Here is a 15791-nt window from a genome sequence, read left to right as displayed (position 1 = left end):
GTCCAACTACATTAGTGGTTTAATTTTGCCAGTAAAGTCAATTTTCGAGCGTTAAAAAAATTAGAACATTATGACTCGAACCATGCAATTACTTAATCATGCTAACAAGAAGAATTATGTATTACACAGGTAGCTGGCATAGACTGGAGTTACCAAGTTAAGTATATTTTAGTAATTCAATTACTTCTTAATTTCTCCACAGAAGGCCAAACAAGTGCAACCACATTGATTTAATAAAAAAGAGTCTCACTGCTGTTTTCAGGAAGAGGCTGTACAAGGAAATGCAGCAAAATGAAATTGTGCCCAACAGGAAGCAATATGATTATATTTTCAATATTGTTATACAAGGAAATACAGCAAAGAAGTGATAGAATTGATATGATTATCAGTTGTTTATATGGGATCTATCTTTTAATTGATAAGGAAATAGCTTGTCAGACATTATACAAGATTTTATGGGTCTCTAGAGGTATTTGCCTTTCATATAAGGTTCTTAGGCATCTACAAATGTACATGGCATCAGTTAATAAAACTGGTGTAAGGCAATATAAAGGACTATGAAAAAAAAATTGTCAAATAAGTTAGCATTGCATTTGAAACTTTGTTATGAAATAAATTAGCAGTGCATTTGAAAATACTCATGATAACAATTTCACAATCATGATGGCATAAATCCGACGTTGTTTTGAGATGTTGAAATGGGGGGGGGGGGGGGGTCGGGGGGGTGGTTATGACATGGAATCAACGGCCAAAATAAAAGACAGAAAAAGAATCAATATTTTCTAATATTCACATCAACAATGTTACTCCAGTTCTACCAATCTATGTTACCTGCTTAAGTAAATCAGCTTCACTCGAATAGGGAGACCATTGTAGTATGGTTTCTAAATTTATATTCCAATCGACTGAAGATAATCTCGTCATTTTGTGCCAAGCTTGACCTTTTTTGTCATAATCCAGCTGCAAAAACAACTAAATCTCAGATGGTATGGCTCATAAAATTCCATCAAGAACATGAGGAAGTAGGCCTTTATGGTAAAATAAAATATTAAAGATCTTAGGAGTATGCATTAACAGGGAATAAGCCAACAAGTCACTCCATCAACTCACATTAAAGCTGTGGTTAGAAGGTTTCTATTAAACTTTAGTTAACAAAGCAGGTTTAGTTGAGCCACAGCTGGTCCAGGCAAGTTCAGGCTCAGCTCTTCCTACATATAAAATAGGTATCATAGTACAAAAAGAAGTTATCTCAACAATTGCACTAACCTATAAAGTTTCAGAATCAGTTCATAATATTCTTACTGCAAATTTGAGATGCATATAGGAGTAGGACTTACGAAGGTAATAACTGACAAGTCTTTAAGCTGTAAGCATGCTAGATGCTGCTAAAAATGGCTCAGTCGTAAAAATCACAAACAAGTTAATGACGTAAACAATAACCAACTGTGCCTCATTCCCAAACTTAAAAATGGTGCAGTACCCCGTACTTAGGTACTACCTCTTTTTCTATCCCCAATTATCCTAATGATTAAGTTAATCATAAAATGGGTTAAATGTGAAATATCTAAACCAATCAAAATGCAAGCATATATTTTGATTAGTTACCTGTAAAAGATCTTCTGAATTGTGTTTAATTAGAGTGCACAGGGTTGCCCACAAATTTTAGTTAATTCAGTTCCTTCACTAGAGTGTTTAAATGTTTATTCTTAAGAAATGTCAGCACGAAATAGTAATTGTATCCGCCTACTATCTCAATTTCCCATATTGAGGGGTACTACTCAGAATTGTGAATTATCAAATTTTTGTGATAAATAGAACTATGGTCCCTCCACCTCAATGGTATCAAAGAATCACAAGTATCATTCAACAAACTATCAAGTGGTTATATGCGAAGCCAATGGCTCAAGTGTAACACCGGCTAGTTGATTTTCACAGTGGTTTGAGCCAACAACGCACTACACTCAATGGGTCCCACAGCCTACATCGCGCCAATGGGATCGCAGGCCCGACGCGTGACATAAGGTGACACCTTAAATTCAATCTATGGGAGCACTTTCAAAACTACACTATATGCAATCAATTTACTTGATTCACTCCGTTCATTTTGATTTATATGCTTCGATTGTATTTAAACAAAATATTAGGCATATTGGATTGTAGTTACTCATGGATCAAAGTGATCATAAAATTAGCGGTTTTAAAAGAATACAACTAAAAGAGATAATGAAAAATATGTATAAGATGTATTAAAACATCATGAATTTTGTTATACAGATGTTTTTCAGACATAGTATGATGAATGGAGTTGATCATCCATTGGAATAGTCTAATCCCACACATCAAGGGATGCCTCTTTAGGTTGAACGTAATATGTCACCTTATGAGCACTTTTCCCTCTCTTTTTTTTTTTCTTTTTTTTTTTGGGGGGGGGGGGGGCATACATATATGTTTCTTTGCCTACCTTTTATGGATTTGTTGTCGCCCGCACCTGTATCCATATTCATACCTATACAACCTAGATTATCGCTGTTCTAACAGACCACCTGCTTCTTGCCAATAGCCATTCATTCAATTGTATCTTAAATTTACAGTGGGATACATGGAGAGAACTATAATAATTAATGTACAATTTACTCAGGTCACTTTTTGAGTATAAATATGACTACACTCCCTAGAATCTGTACATACATACTTCTCATTATTTCCTGCAAAAAGCTAACATGTAAATAAGACTATTATAAAACTCATAGAAGCAAGGACTGCCATATGTAACTGTCTATGTCCTTAAGTGCTCATTAATAAGCATTGTCCTTGTTCATGACATTGTCTGACCGTGTACAGTGAGTGAACAATGAAAAAACTAACATTGTTCCAGGAACAACTGGGAACCGCAAGTTTCTCAGAGTCCTTCACAACATCAACACCAGAATAGGCAACAGATCAGGTGCTTCTTGGCAATAGGTAATTCATCTGGCTCTATCTTAAAGTACAGTAGGATACATGGAGAGCATTAAGATTACGAGTTATTTACTCAGGTTCACTTTTTAAATATAGATACACTCCTTTCTTTGAGGATATGCACTGACATAGTTCTGATCATTTTCCTGCAATAATCTGACCACACGCGTGTGCACGTACATACATATGCATATTCATCAATAACCATGGCATTGCCCACGTCATTATCTGATAAAATGAGTGCACAAGAGGAAGAAAGGAAAGAAATGGTACTTATGTCTATGAGAATGAAACATTGAAGAACAACTGGGAATGCAAGGTTCATAGCTGCTTCCACACATTTTGGTGACATGTTTTAATTTGAAAGAACATATTAAGTCAATTTCTCGATAGTTGTACATGGAAATTCTTAAGACATGGTAAGTAGGTGCTCCATCAAATCCATTCTATTCTACATCAATTCATCATCATATACACAAACTATGTACCAAAAAAGCGAAGGAAGAGAATTAAAATAATGAAAGAAGAATTATGAAGAAGAATATACATAAACCCTACAGAGATTAATTAACTACATCAGTAATTTAAAAAACCAACAGATGCATCACATAGAAGCATAGACATGAGACATTGAGGACCACATGTTTTCTATTTCAACAAATAAGAATGAAATATGGCTCAGATATACAATAAAAAATGCCAAAAAGAAAAAGAAAAAACTTACCATAGGAACTACAATATCTTCTTTCCCAGTGTTCCTCAGAAAAGTGTAGGACAGCATGCCAATGCTTTGTGTTGGGCTAATGACAAGTCAAGGCAGATTACTTAATATATTGTCTAGAGCGGAAGAAAATACAAGAAACTTAGGACAAAAGCGGAGCTCAGCTGCTGAGCATAGACTAAAAAAATAGTTTTCATGTGAACAGCATTCGTACCCAAACCCCTCTTTTTCCTACCGACCTTAACTATATGAACTACAAGGGACTAAGAAGCGTTTATATCTGCTTGGAGTGCAGTAAGAGTTCAACTTCCTTCAATATCACGCTGTCAAACGGCATTGTTTTAAACACGTTTTAGAATTTGTGATTCTGGGTTTTAGCCAATGAAAAAGGGTGATCAACCAACAAGGACAAGTTAGAGTATAAAATTATAACCTAAACCCTCACTGTAACTTTGACATTGTGTTGTATTGGAAAGGTTCTTTAATAAGGTACATTTTGTGGGGACATGGGAACAGAAGATCGGGAACATTTAAAGAGAAGACTGGGGTGAGGTTTATACTTCTAGAATAGCTACGGATATGTCATATTACTATAAAGACTTGCAATTGGAAGATACAATGATCGGAAAGGAGGGGATGCTATGTCACTTGACTCACTTTTCTAGTCATATATGGACTAAACCCCTTTGAATTTTAACCATCAAGCATTTTGCTCAAAAATTGATAACCAAACAAATCATTCCATCAAATTACTTTTGCATACCAATTAATACCTTATGATAGAATTGGGCCTCCGTCCTCGCTTAGTAACAAGAGTTAGAACATGCTCGAAAATAACACATTCCAACTCTTGCAATATGCCTAATAGAATAAGCGTAAGAGGTACTGATCATTGCCATGCCCTGAGTAATCTCCCTCCCTCCCTCTCTCTCTCTCTCTCTCTCTCTCTCTCTTCTATTTTATTTTATTTTTTATTTTTTTGGAACACATGCAATTTAACAAGCATAAGAAATACTGATCATTGTCATGTCCTGAGTGTTTTTTTTTTTGGGTCATGCAATTTACCTCCTATTTTAGGAAGATCTTTATTTTGTTACACTAACTCTTGACTAACACTTGATATTGGACAGCACAATATTGGTATGCCAACACAGGATACAACGCATTTTAAAATGTTTACACCCTCTTAACATCAATGTCGCCAACCGTTCTAGCCAAATATGGCCTTAATATGATCACAAATGAACATTTTGGATATTTATCCTAGAATACTCTAACAAAAGAAAATACTCAGATAGTGAATCAAACAGAGCATTAACCCAAAAATCCAATGGATGTTTATTCCAAGAATCCAAACATGGCCTTAATCCAATACAATATTGATATATGCATATAAACTATTACCTTTCATTAGACAAAAAACTTATTTGGAAGAAGAGAAATTTTAAAGTATATATAGACAAGCTGACGATTCACACCACCATTGCCAAACATTCAAACTCACCCAATCTCAACATAAATCTCAAGTAACCAAATTAATTAATCAAAATGTTCCCATTCAAGATCGCGAGAAAATTTCTTTCAGCAACATATTTGTATAATGAAATAATTCTCAAATAGAATATTAACTCAAATAAAATACTAATTATCTCAAATAAAATACTAATTATCACCATGTATAACCACTAGCATGAAATAGATGAAATCAACTGAACAAGGAACGAAATCGAAAGTAATGTTCTTATCATGGGCTATAATCTCTTGTATCATGGCATTTTACTAAACTCCAGTGCCCTTGCATCTCCATGCAAATATGGCTCAGACTCATGGAAAACAGCAGAATATGGGAATTTGTAATGCAGAAGTTCGATTAGTCCAAATGCGAATATGGCTCAGACTCATGGAAAACAGCAGAATATGGGAATTTGTAATGCAGAAGTTCGATTAGTCCAAATGGAGTGTAGATGAAATAAATGAGAAAGAAATTTAATCTTAAAAAATGAAAAATTGCTTAAGAAAACTACAACAACATCAATCCTTCATAAATAAAAATAGTTCCAATACAAAAACATTATGTTTAAAAAGACAAATAGAATGAGAATACTGAGATAATGGGCGGAGATAATGGGCGGAATTATCTAAGAGATGCCATAAGAAATAAGCATATTTTCATACAAGTTGGAGAATGTTTTTTTAATCGAGGATAAACGAGAGATAATCAATTGAGATGGTTGCAAACTTGCAATAAATGGCGTTATTTGCAACACCAAGAAGAAACGAAAGGATTATAATTAACAGGAGATTATAAGTAGATCAAAGTGAACATGAATAGAAGCAATTAAGAAGCATGTAGTATTACTTAATTTAACTGAAGATAGTCCTTAATAGAACTGGATGAAAGAAAAGAAGATTGCAGTTAATGGAGGAGTAGACGTAGATCAAAGTGAATAAGAATAGAGGCAATTAGAAGCCCATCATGGTAGTTAATTTAACTGAAGATGGTTGGTCCTTAATAGAACTGAATGAAAGAAAAAGATCCATATAGTCAAACACAAAATTTTGGATTGAAATTTTCTGTTATTGTTCTATACATAAGAATGTGTTGTGTGTATTAAAAACAACTAAATCTATTCTGTTTTCTATGTAAACCGAAAATGAAACTATTATATCATCATCCTATCAACTTGTCTTTATTAAATAAATAAATTAGCATTATGTTGAAAAGCAGAAACATGGAATGGGTCAGGGACATACTAGCTTCACTAAAGGTTGTTGCCCAGTTACTCTATATACCTATATGTAGGAATGAGTCCAAAAAGCACTTAAAAAGCAAAAAAAAAGCCCTAAGCCATTTCGCTAAGACCTCAACCATTGGGTTTAAGTGTTTGGGAGATTTCACTCGCAAAGCACTTAAATGCTTGTGTTTCCATCGTCTAAAGCCTTCAATTCTATATTTTAGTTTGAGCAGAAGTCATTGCATTACCTAAGCATAGCCAACAAAATGTCAAAATCAACTATTTAGTTTATCACCTTGTCCTTGTTCTGGAAGAAAATATTGTGCAACCATTATGCAATATTGTAAACAAATTTGTCACATTCTTTATGCTCATTGTAGCCATTACCAAAAGTAAACTTCCTAAATAACTGACATTCTGTGTGACTATACAATACACAAAACTACTTATCTTTACCTTCGAAGCATTGTTTTAAATATCCTGACATGGTTCATAGATCGTCCGATACATCCTTTTACAACGCTTGCTGCAAAACAATATGGTTTCAACATCCTTTACTGCTTTTTGCACTTTTTGGGTGATATGTTATGACTTTCCCGATATATCAAGTGACATTTCAGCCTTAAAAAATAGGCTGAAACATTGTAATGTCAATTTGCACTTATTTGTTTTGATTTTTTTTTTTTTGGACTTATTTTTTCAGTTGAGGTCTAAACCTAAACAAATATCTGGTTAAGTAAATAACTGAACAGAAGAATTAGGGCACACTTCAGACCAAATCCTTTTGCAAAAGATATCTCCTTCCCCGTAACATCATTCTTCAGTGCATCAACTTTGAACATCTATGATTTGTACATACATATCATCCAATATGACACCTAGATATGTATTATCTTCAATATATCCCCGGCATCTGCCATTTGATATATCCTCGACATCTGATATTTAGAACATTGTTTCAAAGGTAAGGTTATTAGCAGTAAAAAGTAGTATTATATATTAATAACCAGCTTCCAAAGGCGAAGCATATTCTTAGAGTCCCTGCCACTACACCAAAACACTGAAGTTTTATGAAGGTCGAGGTTTATAATTTTAAATTCTAACATGCCCTTGCATGTTGAAGGCTCTTTTACGGGCAGAAACCAGGTCTCACGCAGCGGTATTAATTTTTTTTAAACCAGCAAAGAAGTTTGTGGCCTCCAAAATTCAAACTTAGGTTGCTCATAGTATCTTAAAATCCCTGCTACTAATGTAGTTGTGGTGGGAGTCGAGGTTTATACTTTTATATTTTAACCCGTATAGATACAAATATTTTTATCAAAACATTTAGTTTGCACTAACTGAAAACATGTTGAGAAAATGAAATTATTCTACACTAACTGAAAACATGCTGAGAAAATCTTTCACACAAGTGTATATGGGCAAGCGAAATCTTGTGCACTAATGTGCGTGATGTAGTCAAATGAATTTGGGTAAATTAGACTTAAATACCCTAAGGTTTACCAAAATTGCACAAAAATACCCTAACTTTTAAACTTGTTCAAATGAATACCCTAAGGTTCTGAAATGTACATTGATACCCTCCATTACATGACCGTTAAAATATTCGATGAATATTCCCTTTTGGACGGCATGTGGCAGTTTGGGGCTCTCCGTTATCCCTAAAGTTTATCAAATTTACAACTACTACTATCTTCTTATATGAAACTTATTTTCTTCACTAATATGAACTAAAACTCATCTTTCTCCATGTTTACAGTATCCAAGTTAACCTAACAAAACCCTCATGCCAAAAAAATCCTCTCGTTAACCAAAATCAAAATTAACAACTAATGTTTTAAAAAACAGCCACCAAATTACTCTTTAACGAATGATAATCATCAATTAACAAGAACTTATGCAAATGCTCTTGATTTTTGTCATAAAATAGAGGTTATAATTTTACTTAAATTAGGTTGAACCTAAACCTAGATTCAAGCTACCTTGCAAAAAGTCACTTCAAGAACCAAATTGATAATGCTTGTTCAAATTCCCCACTGTAGGCATTAAAAAAAACCCTACACCCACTAGGGATCGAAGTTTACCCGAGGCACAGTCAATTTGGGGGAGAATGGTGAAAAATGTAACAAAAAGGGTTTTTTTTAACGAGGGGAGAGAGGGTTCATTACAGCGGTAGGTGAATTTAATAGGGGAGCATTAATGTCATTTAATGGATTGTATTAACCCCATCCAGGTTTTTTTAACAACTGAAACATTTCAGAGCCTTAGGATATTTATCTGTACTTTAAAAGTGAGGGTATTTTAGTGCAATACTAAACCTAAGGGTATTTAAGTGTAATTTACCCAATTAACTTACTAGACGTAAACTTTAGGATCAGTGCATCAAACCTTTTTCCATCTTTTCCATGACTGCGGGAGAACACAATGACATCTGCACCAAGTCTCATTGTGCTTGTCTTAAAACCATTTCCATCTAATGTATAAAAGAGGTATTAGCACTCTAAGGAAAACAAGCACCCACCCTTTTACACACATAAAAAAAGATACAAGATTTGCAGTACAAAGAATATACTTCGCTTGACTCACACTGTCCAATAGTATTTGCAATTTTGCTCTTCGCTGAATAGCCCAAGGACATGCATTGTCTCATTTTATCCGGGTCCATTCCTCCACCATTGTCTGTACAAAAAAGAAATAACAGGTACTGGTAAAAGATATCGCCACCCCAACTAACAGAAAAGAAATCTCCAACCCATCTAACTGAAACTTAAAAAAATAAAAGTATAATATTACATCTTAAGTTAAGATATTCCCACTGTATCTAATAGAAAAGAAATCTACTTTTCCCAAGAATATTTAATCTTATTCAAATAGTTCAAAAATCAATATTAACTTTAGAATATATTCAGGAACCTCATTTACCTCCAGATTTTCTAGTAGAATGAAGTATTTGTGGAATGTCAAGTATGTATTTAAGAAAATTGATAGCAACCTAACTGTCAATTTCAGAAAGGGCCATATCATAGATAAGGAAGATATAACGAGACGTACCTGAAAACTAAGTTGTACGCAAAAAAGGAAAAAATATATACAGTTATTCTTAAATACTTACAAAGTACATCACAAAGTGCGATCATATCATCGCCATTTAAGCCTTTCCAACAGAGAACTACTTCGGTAATAGTAGAACAAACCCAAGCCTCATCTCGTTGGAAGAGCTCTACTTAATTTGCGGTCGGAGAAATCAAAATTACTTCAGAATAAATATTTGATTTGAGTTTAGGATTAGATATTTGATTTGCATTTAGAATTAGTTAATATTAGATTTAAAATGTGAATTCGAGTCTCTTAGTTCTACTTGAAATTAGGATAAGTTAATAGATCTTAAATTTGAAATTGAGTTGTCCTATTTGAATTTAGATTTAGTTATTTGATTTTAGTTTTAGTCTTAGAATACTCTTACAATCTTCAAATTATGTGCGTAGATAGATTGATTTAGATAATTTTGAGATGGGCTTTGTTAACAAGTGCCCAAGGGGCACTTGTTAAGAGCCATTAATTAGGCTTCAATTACTTTAGTAGTCTTGGTATTTGAAAAAGAATCATGAATAAAATACATAAGCTACTTAATATTTTACACATATCATTATTTTACTAGTCTTATTATTTAAAAAACTTTTATAAAACTTATTTTCTTGAGAATATTTATATGTTCTTGACGAAATATACATTATTTACAAAATAAAATAAAAATAATATATGTGAAAAATAATAATTTTCAAAGAAATAATATTATTTCTTCAAAATGTTTTTGTAAAATATAATTATTTTCCAAATGTTTTAAAAAATATGTTTTGGAATATATATTACTTTTTTAAAAATAAAATAAAAATTATCCCAAAAAACGTTCCATAAATTAAAAAATCCCAAAAATATTATTACTTTAGATAATTTCATTTTATATATTTTTGTATTTTTCAAAAAATATAAATTTTCTCAAGAAAATATTACTTTTTTTAAAAAAACTACTTTTTAAATAACAAGACTAATAAAGTAATGATATGTGCAAAGCTTAAATAACTCGAAATGATCATTAATAGCTGATGAATTTTATTCATGAGTTTTTTAAATTATCAAGACTACTAAAGTAATTGAGAACCTAACTAATGACTCTTAACAAGTGAATGTCCTTCTATTGTTAACAAAACCCTTTTGAGATAGGGGCACTTGTTAACAAAACCCTTTTGAGATTTGGAATCGCATGTTATGTCCTTCTATTGGTGAGACTAGCAATCCTATTGCTTCGAATGTGTGATTCCTTCTCTTTCTTATGTGTATGATCCTATTTTATTATGATGTGATTCCCTATTTTATCTTTGTAAAGGGGTGATTACCTATTTTTCTGATCTAATGTTTTAGATTGTTCGAGAATTTTTTTGGTCTACAAACCCACTTCCATTAACTGGTACCAAACCAATCTTTGATTCATGAATAAATATTTAAGATTCTAAAGCAGGTGTCCCAAAAGCTGAACATGAAGGAATTGAATATTAGAGTTCTGATAGACACGACAATACTCAAAGATTTTTCATTTTTTCCTACTTCAAAACTCGAAGTCAAAGACTCATCTCATTGGAACGGTGCTAGTTTACTTAGGATTAGAGAAAACATAATCTAATACTATTATAAAAGTGGGTTACTAGGTTAAAATATTTCTTTGGAAATGCCCCCCAAAACACATACATGCGTACATAAAACACAAGCATGCATTCTTATGGATGTTCATTTTGTTGTAAAACTAAACACATACATACACATATAAAAACACATATATACTCAAACATAAATACCCACATGATAATAATCTCATTTTTCACAACCTGCCCCTAAGTACCATCAATTTTTCATTTAACCACTCACTCATAACTTTTCTCCACTAACTCTCACTAATTCCCCAATTAATTATCTAATAATTGCTCTATCTCTCCAACTTCCATCATCTCCAACCTCTCAACTCTCCCTTGTAAAAAAGAGAGGCAACAACCATTACCAGACAACAATCCACAACTCGATTTTCCTACCGAGCCCATTCATTTTCCTCCCCCACACAAAAAGAAATTTAGGAGTAGCTTTCCACTTCCAGCCTCCTTTCCTCAACACCGTCCACCCCCACCCTTCCACTTTGAAGCATAAGGAAATTTTGAAGGTGAATTTGTATAAGCTTTTACGTAATGAGATTCATTTCTGAAGATGTGGATATAGATTGTGCAAATTAGTAGCTAATTGTAATAATTTATATAAGGTTTAATGCAATGAGATTCGATTACAAAATTTATTCAATGCTAGAATTGCTCTATGTCCAAATTTCTTTTCACTAGCATTCTTTGTTTGTTCTAAACCAGTGGTAGCTAATGCTTGAATGATTGAATCTCTTGTACGTAAACTTTTTGAATGGTTTACTCATCATCTCTCAATATCATTTGAAGGAATAAGTTCTCATATTTTGGATTAATATGTGACTTTGCAAACCAATTATTGTTTGTGATGGTCATGAAGGCCTTTTTCCATTATCAAAATTTACCAATTAGCTAGAACTGCTCCGGGTTTATATTAGCTCTTCATTTTTTCAATAAAGAACTAAAACTTTGAAGATACAAAATGAATAAGTTCTATGTTCTTTTACCTCTTTGTCATATAATAAAACATAAAGTTTGCATAACTTATTTTCTGACACAACAATCCTAGTGCAAAGCTGCAAATCAAAAGAAATCATAGATGGGCATAATATTCTTTTGAGGTAAAAAACGAGCATGACTTTGGGCACTTTTCTGACAAAGATGTGAAATGCAGGCCAAGCTTTGTTTTCCAAAATCATACAAACATTGTAAATGAATGATATTGAAGGGCTTCATAATATATTTAGACAAAGAATGAATGGAAAAGAAGAAAGAATGCACAAGGAAAATGTTAAAAATATATATATATAGTAATAGAGAACATGAATAGATGCACACCTATTTATTTTTGAACAAGCAGTGTAGTAGCTTATGCTTGAGTTTCTATAATACATCAATTCTACACATTCTTTATTTATAAAAAATTTTATTTACAATTTTCCTATGCATTATTTCTTCTTTGCCATACTTTTTTCATCTAAAATTAATATGAAATACCCCCCCCCCCTAACCCCCAAAAAAACCTAGTTATTCATTTACATATGAGCACTAATTAGTTATGCAACTGTTCACATTCTCGATTAGTAAAATACATTTTCCTTATGCATTCTTTCTTCTTTTCCATCCTTTCTTTGTCTAAACATGTTATGAAACCTTCCAACTTCACTCGTATAATACTATTCTCAAAACTTGGATTAGGATGTGATTTGTTTCATTGGTGCGAGAGCAACAAACCATGTCTCTGTGAAGGTGTGATTCCCTCTCTTTCTTCTGAGGGTGTGATGCCCATCTATTATGGCAGAATTCTCTATCTTATCTTTGTGAGGAAGTGATACCCTATTTGTCTAATTTTCCATTTTACGTAATAGTTTCCTAAAACTTTCAATTCTCCAAAGTAGTCTCCAATTACTTTGCCTTTTAGGATTGGCTGTGGCTATTGAATGAAACTTTGAGAAGGATGCAATAGAACACTTGAATACACATACTAACTTGTGTTGCATGGACACTTGTTGTAGGTCCTATGCTCATGTCCAGCACGTATCCCAGAACAATACATGATACACAGTGGATACTTGCAAGACATTACCAACCATCTAAGATATTCTATATTTTAAAAAATTGCATATTCTTTCGAATTTTCTATGAGATAAAGCGCAAAGGTTTGAACTTTATTCAAGAGGATGTTATGTCTACTCTATTACTATGATGTTCCTTTTTCAGGTTTATATGATTTGCAAATTAGGAATTATAAGATTTGGTAACATGTATATTTCTAGGTGCAACTAACCCTAATGTCTTTAAGTTCAACAAGGTTCAACCACAGAGCATCAACAATAGGTATTAAGGCATCGTAAGACACGAGTACAAGACACATGTAGGATTCGACTAGATTCAATTTGGAAGGTTGGACCCTTTTATACTGTAATTTGGTTGTATATAAGAACAAAATATTGTAAATTATGCAACACAACTACAGAATGTTGATGTGATAAAATCATCTAGATAGAAGTTTAAAACTTTGAACTTTTAACAGGTCTTTTTTCAGATGCAATCAATCCATGGACTATGTCATTTTGATACTGTAAAGAAGTGTTATTTTTGCTCTCACATTGTAATAACATTAACCGATGCATGCATTAATTGAAAATCAAGCAAGCACATGAATGTCTCCCAGCAGACAAGAAGGCAAGACAAAATAGCACCAGGATCCGAACGTTATATGCCTCTCTTATTTCTCTTAAACCAAACATATACTGTATCACTTTTCCAATAATAGTAGCCAGCAAAACCAAGCAACAATAGGTAAACCCCATTGTGTGTTTGCACTATAAAAAAGGTCAAGTAGAAAGAAGATCAATACCTTCAATCAACAACATTCTGGTCCCATCTTTCCTGTTCTGCAATACATCAACATTAATGGTTGTAGCTCCATGGCAAACCTGAAAAGAAAACAATATATTTTCTAACATAATGTAGGACAGTAGGAGATGATGCATGTATATTATTAGATTCGAGTAGAATAAATGTAAATACCTCATCAAGAGCATTATCCAAAAGCTCAGCAAAAGCTATTTAAGAAGAAAAAAGTGCAATTAGCTAAATAACCAAACCAATTTAACCATCAAAATTAAGGAGCCACACCTTACAAAAATGCAAGCTAATAGGTTACATGGATAAGATACAATCATACAAGTATCAGTTGTGAAAAGCATGAAGCTTACCTCCCAAAGCCCACTTGTGACTGGTAGCATTTGAGTGTAGAAATTTAGGGTGAACTCTGACGTGATCCATGCCAATTCCTGAAACCATGAGACAGGAGAACAAAAGACAGAAAAAGGAATACTATAAATCTTCCATAATTCTGTGAGCAAAATTTCCCAATTAAGCAGAAAAATCTATGAGAGATTTATCATAAAAGAATAAAATAGGGGAACACATTATGTATCCCCTTCCCCTCTCAATATTACATTTAATCTCAGTCTGTCTCATGTGTCGTAGGAAATCCAAAGATTTTAACAGGAAAATGGATTAGTATGTCTCATTTGCATTCAATTAGGAGAAACATTTCTAGCAAAATGCAAATGTAGTACTAAATTTTGCTGCATTAATCGATGAGTACATGTGTGGCGAAATTCTGTTGAAAAAATGACAAAAAACTATAAAAGAACCCAAATATCTGTACAAGAAAACACAGCTAGCACATTGTCCCGCTCCAGTTTTTGCCCCCACAAAATCATCCTTCATACCTAAACAACATGCTAGATTATACCCCCAGAACAATTGCAACTCAACTTCATCAGTAATTTCAGCATGCATGATGTTGAAAACAAACATATTACATGGCATGGACAAGCTTTCGAAAAAATTCTTGAAGTCAGGAACCAATTGCAACTAAAAAGAAGTAACTTCTAATCAGCAATAAGAACTACATGCATGATAAATTTCCACAACATAACAAGAGGAACTTACCACTTAAGAGGCAAAGAATCGACAATCAATTTGCTAAATGTCCCCATTTGCATTCAAATGTTATTAATGTAAACTTTTCAATACATTGCTCAAAGTCACATGCATGGACAAGTTTTCATAAAAAACACTAGTGAAATCCCATTTCTACCAAAATTCAAGAACAAATAATACCGAAAATCTTTCATTGCGTTACCCAAAATGACATGCATGGACAAATTTATTAAAATCTAGTGAATCCCTCATTTTTACCAAAAGCCAAGAACATAGTATGACTGAAATAAAACTCACTTCTACTTCTGCAATAAAAACCACATGCATGTTAAATTTACACGATACAAAAAAAAAACCTATATCTGTGCCCAGTTATTCAAGGAATCCCCTCATCTATTACGTCCCAAAAAAAAAGTAAAAAAGGAAAAAACTCATATATTCATAAGCATGTAATTTTCGCCTGCATTGTAACTTTCTGCTAAAGCCTGTCTAAAACTACTATTTCTGTTGAGCTTAATAGGTGAGGGTTCCTGTGAAAACTGGGTACAAATGAAGAGGTTTCTCGTAATCTACCCAAAAAATTACCATTTGAAGGCAGAGAATCGGCGATCGAGCTCCCATCATAATCCCCAGCCTTCCAGAACTGTCTACTCCCCTCGCCCACAGTAGGCACCCTAGTGGGCCCCACTTCCGCGATCGGCGGCGGGGGGTCCGCCTCATCTTCCAGCGGCAGCGGATCAA

The 15791-nt window shown here is 33.3% G+C and overlaps 1 protein-coding gene across 1 annotated transcript in view; it reads right to left on the bottom strand.

Annotated features, from left to right (window-relative positions):
* LOC109831023 (protein MICRORCHIDIA 4-like) overlaps positions 1–15786 on the bottom strand; it is a gene marked incomplete at its 5' end in the record, with an annotated part of 53599 nt that extends 37813 nt beyond the window's left edge. Inside the window, 8 exons of the mRNA XM_020398368.1 lie at positions 832–960; positions 3683–3758; positions 8803–8887; positions 9001–9093; positions 13951–14029; positions 14124–14158; positions 14312–14389; positions 15636–15786. Coding sequence (XP_020253957.1) covers positions 832–960; positions 3683–3758; positions 8803–8887; positions 9001–9093; positions 13951–14029; positions 14124–14158; positions 14312–14389; positions 15636–15786 — 726 coding nt within the window. The remainder of the gene's footprint in view (positions 1–831; positions 961–3682; positions 3759–8802; positions 8888–9000; positions 9094–13950; positions 14030–14123; positions 14159–14311; positions 14390–15635) is intronic.

Source organism: Asparagus officinalis, chromosome 2 (genome assembly GCF_001876935.1).
Source record: "Asparagus officinalis chromosome 2, Aspof.V1, whole genome shotgun sequence".
Classification (NCBI taxonomy): Eukaryota; Viridiplantae; Streptophyta; class Magnoliopsida; order Asparagales; family Asparagaceae; genus Asparagus; species Asparagus officinalis.
This window is presented reverse-complemented; position numbering and strand designations above follow the sequence as displayed.